This window comes from Monodelphis domestica, chromosome 2 (genome assembly GCF_027887165.1).
Source record: "Monodelphis domestica isolate mMonDom1 chromosome 2, mMonDom1.pri, whole genome shotgun sequence".
Classification (NCBI taxonomy): Eukaryota; Metazoa; Chordata; class Mammalia; order Didelphimorphia; family Didelphidae; genus Monodelphis; species Monodelphis domestica.
Window position 1 is genome coordinate 155948135 of NC_077228.1, and position 5008 is coordinate 155953142.

At 39.8% G+C, this 5008-nt stretch overlaps 2 protein-coding genes across 2 annotated transcripts; both read right to left on the reverse strand.

Moving 5' to 3' along the window:
- Window positions 1–938: 938 nt before the first annotated feature.
- Window positions 939–2394, reverse strand: LOC100021525 (heat shock cognate 71 kDa protein-like). The gene has a single exon (XM_056816125.1). The coding sequence runs from the start codon at window positions 2392–2394 to the stop codon at window positions 1171–1173; it is 1224 nt and encodes a 407-aa protein (XP_056672103.1). The 3' UTR covers window positions 939–1170.
- A 20-nt stretch (window positions 2395–2414) lies between these two features.
- Window positions 2415–3102, reverse strand: LOC130457168 (heat shock cognate 71 kDa protein-like). Its single transcript, XM_056816126.1, has one exon. The coding sequence runs from the start codon at window positions 3100–3102 to the stop codon at window positions 2590–2592; it is 513 nt and encodes a 170-aa protein (XP_056672104.1). The 3' UTR covers window positions 2415–2589.
- Between the last annotated feature and the right edge of the window lie 1906 nt (window positions 3103–5008).

Genomic DNA, 5008 nt, shown 5'->3' on the forward strand with positions numbered 1-5008 from the left:
TTTTGGACCAATTTATGAGTCAAATAAGAAATTCAGTCTTAATTTAAAGGCCATATCTCATTAATTGTAGTAGTAGTAGTGGTAGTGGTGATGGTGGTAGAAGTAGTAACTGTAGTCATAATTGTTATCATCTTTGTAGTAGTAGTAGTAGTAGTAGTAGTAGTAGTAGTAGTAGTAGTAGTAGTAGTAATTTCCCCCAAATGGAGTTGATCAACTTATTTAGTCACTTAGCCTCAAATGACTTTTATCTATTTCCCAAAAATAAAATGCACTTTCAAAGTGTATTTGACACTGCTAATGATATTCCAAAGAATGAGATTTGGTTGCCAAAGGAAAATTCCATTAATCTTTTTTAGCAACAGCAGAATGATAAAACTTCCCAAAATGATTTCTTTTGAGGGGACACCACTCATTTACGTGCTGAGCCTGATATGTGGCAAAAGTGGAAAAAGTGAAAAGAGATGGATTTGGAGTTAGGGGACCTAGGCTTGGATCCTGGTTCTGACATTTATTAAGCTGGGTGACTGTCTCTGTAACAAGTTATGTGGGGATAATAGCATTGGTATTACTGACCATTGCTGTGAAAAGAAGAGTATAGGATTAGGAACTATAATTATGATTTTTAAAAACGATCATTCACAAAATGCCTATACACTCCAAGCCAGACATCACAGTACTTACCATATAACACAAGGAGGTCAAAGATAGAAAAAAGACCATATGGACCAGGTGTTCTTATCCTGGAGTTTGTCATCTTATTATAGATACATAGATAAATAGATATAGAGGTATATTATATATATATGCACATATGTGTACATATTCACTTCAATATAGTCACTTTTGTAATCCTGTGTATTTTATTTTGTTTATTTAAAATTATTATTCTATGAAGGGGTTCATAGATTTGTTCAGATTTCTTTTTTTTTTTTTGGTGCCAATTTCAAATATTTATTCTCCAGGAGAAGAATCGCATTTCCACTTGTTTTTATACAGTACCGATAAAGTGCAATGTTGTTCACTTCTCCCTCTGCACACATTCAAGTATTCAGAATGCCCAGATTTACACAGTAGCTTAAATGTTAACTTTAAACCTCTACTGCCTTGGTTACAAATTTGAGTCCTTCAATTTTTGGAAAGCTGTGTAGAATGCTTTTTCTTCTGGCACATTTAGTCAATCTCTTCAATAGTAGGTCCAGAAGAAGCACCTCCAGATGGGGCTGCTCCACCTCCTGGGAACCCACTAGGCATGCCCCCTGCACTCTGGTACAGCTTGGTGATGATGGGGTTACAGACTTTTTCCAATTCTTTCTGCTGATGCTCAAATTCTTCCTTTTCTGCAGTCTGGTTCTTATCCAGGCAGTTGATTATTTCATTGCATTTGTCAAGAATCTTCTGTTTGTCTTCATCACCAATTTTGCTTTGCAGTTTCTCATCCTCAACAGTTGCCTTCATGTTGAAAGCATAAGACTCAAGAGAATTCTTGGAAGACACCTTGTCTCTATGATTCTCATCTTCAGTCTTGTACTTTTCAGCCTCCTGGACCATGCGCTCAATTTCTTCTTTGCTCAGACGACCTTTGTCATTGGTGATGGTGATCTTTTTCTCCTTGCCTGTGCTCTTATCCATAGCAGACACATTCAGGATGCCATTAGCATCAATGTCAAATGTAACTTCAATCTGAGGGACACCACTTGGGGCAGGAGGGATTCCTGTGAGCTCAAACTTGCCAAGTAAGTTGTTATCCTTGGTCATTGTTTTCTCACCTTCATAAACCTGAATAAGCACACCAGGCTGATTGTCAGAGTAGGTAGTAAAGGTCTGAGTTTGCTTGGTGGGAATGGTGGTATTGCATTTGATCAGAACTGTCATGACTCCACCATCAGTTTCAATTCCAAGGGAAAGAGGAGTGACATCTAGCAGCAGCAGCAAGTCCTGCACATTCTCAGATTTATCCCCAGACAAGATGGCAGCCTGGACAGCTGCACCATAGGTAACAGTTTCATCAGGATTGATAGTCTTGTTGAGCTTCTTGCCATTGAAGAAGTCCTGCAGAAGATTCTGGATTTTGGGGATATGAGTGGAACCACCCACTAAGATGATGTCAAGAATCTGTGATTTGTCTAGCTTGGCATCTCTGAGGGCCTTTTCCACAGGGTCCATTGTGCCATGGAAGAAGTCAGCTTTCAGCTCTTCAAAACAAGCCTGGGTAATAGAGGTATAGAAGTCGATACCTTCATAGAGGGAATTGATCTCAATACTGGCCTGTGTACTGGAAGAGAGGGTTTTCTTTGCATGTTCACAAGCAGTGCGCAAATGGCGGACAGCCCTCTTGTTCTCACTGATGTCCTTCTTGTGCTTTCGCTGGAGCTCAGCAATGAAATGGTTGACCATGCAGTTGTCAAAGTCCTCACCACCCAAGTGGGTGTCCCCAGCTGTGAACTTGACTTCAAAGATACCATCTTCAATGGTAAGGATGGAGACATCAAAGGTACCACCTCCAAGGTCAAAGATCAACACATTTCTCTCAGCACCAACTTTTTTGTCCAAGTCATAAGCAATAGCAGAAGCAGTTGGCTCGTTGATGATTCAGAGCACATGGAGACCAGCAATGGTTCCAGCATCTTTGGTGGCCTGTTGTTGGGAATTGTTGAAGTAGGCTGGTACTGTGACAACAGCATTTGTGACAGTCTTCCCAAGGTAAGCTTCAGCAATTTCTTTCATCTTGGTCAAGACCACAGATGATATTTCTTCTGGATAGAAACATTTGGTCTCCCCTTTGTACTCCACTTGGACCTTAGGCCTGCCTGCGTCATTCAGCACCATTAAAGGCCAATGCTTCATGTCTGACTGTATAACTGCATCATCAAATCTGTGACCAATCAGACATTTGGCATCAAAGACTGTGTTGGTGGGGTTCATTGCAACTTGATTCTTTGCAGCATCACTGATTAAACGTTCTGCATCTGTGAAGGCGACATGGCTGGGGGTGGTCCTGTTTCCTTGGTCATTAGCAATGATCTCCACTTTCCCATGTTGGAAGACTCCTACATAAGAGTAAGTGGTGCCAAGATCAATGCCAACTGTGGGTCCCTTCGACATGTTTGCTGGGGCGTCAGAGGTTGTAGATGACCTCTGTGGAGAGAGAAGGGCTGGTGCTGCGCTGAGTAGGGTTTGTTCAGATTTCTAAAGGAGGCTATGGCAAAAAAAAAATGAGTTAGGAATCCTTTTTATAGACCAAAATATTTATACCAGGCCTTTGCTTAGTTGTAAAGAATTTGAAAGGAAGTAGATGACTATTGATTGAGAAATGACTAAATAAATTGTGGTGGCTGAATATAGTTGAATATTTACTGCACTATAGAATAAGTAGAACCAAGACAATAATATCTATATGTAATGGCTACAATGATATAAATGGAAAGAAGAAAAAGATTAAAACTGAATACTATGTAATTATAAGTGGCCGTGTGGAATAGTGAATAAAGCACTGACCTCGGAGTACAAAAGATCTGAGTTTAAATTCTGTCTTAGACACTTACTAGTGGTGTAACCCTAAACATGTCATTTAACCTCACCCTCTAGTTCCTCATCTGTAAAATGAAAATACTGATAGCATTATCTCATTGGGCTATTATGATCATCAAATGAGACAATTTATATAAAGTTCTTTCTAAATCCTAAAGTATTAGCTAAATGTTAGCTATAATCAAACTTAGTCCAAAAGGAAAAGTTAGGGAACTATGGATTATTGCATATATTGTCAGACTCAGTTGATGTGTGAACAGGTAGTTTTACAAAACTTCTCTCTCTTTCTCTCTCTCTTTCTCTCTCTCTTTCTCTCTCTTCTCCTCTCTCTTCATCTCTTTCTATCCTGATTCTCTCTTTCTTTCTTCATTTTTCTCTTTCTTCTCCTTCCATACCTGTGTCACTCTTTCACTCCCCCTCCTCCTTCCCTTTTTTCTCTCAGCCTCTGTTCCTCTCGTTCTCTCTTTACTACATAGATTGACTTCCCACATAGAGAAAGGAGCGTAATATATTTGAAAATGAAGGGGACTTAAAAAGAAAGATATGGAGTGAGTGTGTGTGTGCGTGTGTGTGTGTGTGTGTGTGTGTGTGTGTGTGTGTGTGTGTGTGTGTGTAGGGATTGGCCTGTGAGGGCCAGGACTCTATGAGCATTCCAAGAGGGCTCTGCCTACTGCCACATCATGTAGTCGTGTTTGGTGAGCCTGCTTGGAATCAATGCTTAATACTGATTCTAAGATGGAAAGAGAGGGTTAAAAAAAATCATTCGCTTGACTCTGTTCTGTGCGATGTTTAATTATCTATAACCTCACTGTATAGATTGTCTTTTATGTCTAATAAAGCTGTGATGCATAACATTTGTATATTATGACTTGTTTTTGAATAACAACTATGAATGCAAATATGCCTCATTATCCAGGGAGACTGGACTGCTATTGCATTAAAGGAAAAAGTTTCAACAAAGATTAGGGAATTTTTCTGTTAACAAAAAATGAAAATATTTAGGATTTTTAAAAAATAGGTAAGGAAATGCTCTGCGTTGTTATCACAAGATGATTGAGAAATAGGAGTAATTGTATCCTTCTGAGGGGAAATATAGGTGCCTGCATATGCTCCCCCCCACCTCCAACCACCCAGGCTATACAGCTGAACTAGTAATAATAATTGTGAATGATATTTGTTTGTTCAGAACGCACCACTTTCAAGCAGAGTTTTAGCCAGCCTCTACTATGGACTTTTACTAATATTAAACAAATCCAGGTTTCTGCTTATTGGTGCTTTCTTATGCTTTCTAGCTGCCAGCAGTCCTTCTAGCTCCCTGAGATCACTTACGCCCCAGGACTTCTACAGGAAAAAGGACAGAGGAGATTCTTCCTGGCCCCTTTTCCCCTAATCCTTGGCTCCCAGGTGTTTCAAAGAGCTTTGACCACAAATGACAGCAAGGGAAATTTCAATGGGATTGGAGGTAGAAGAGGTCTTGGCA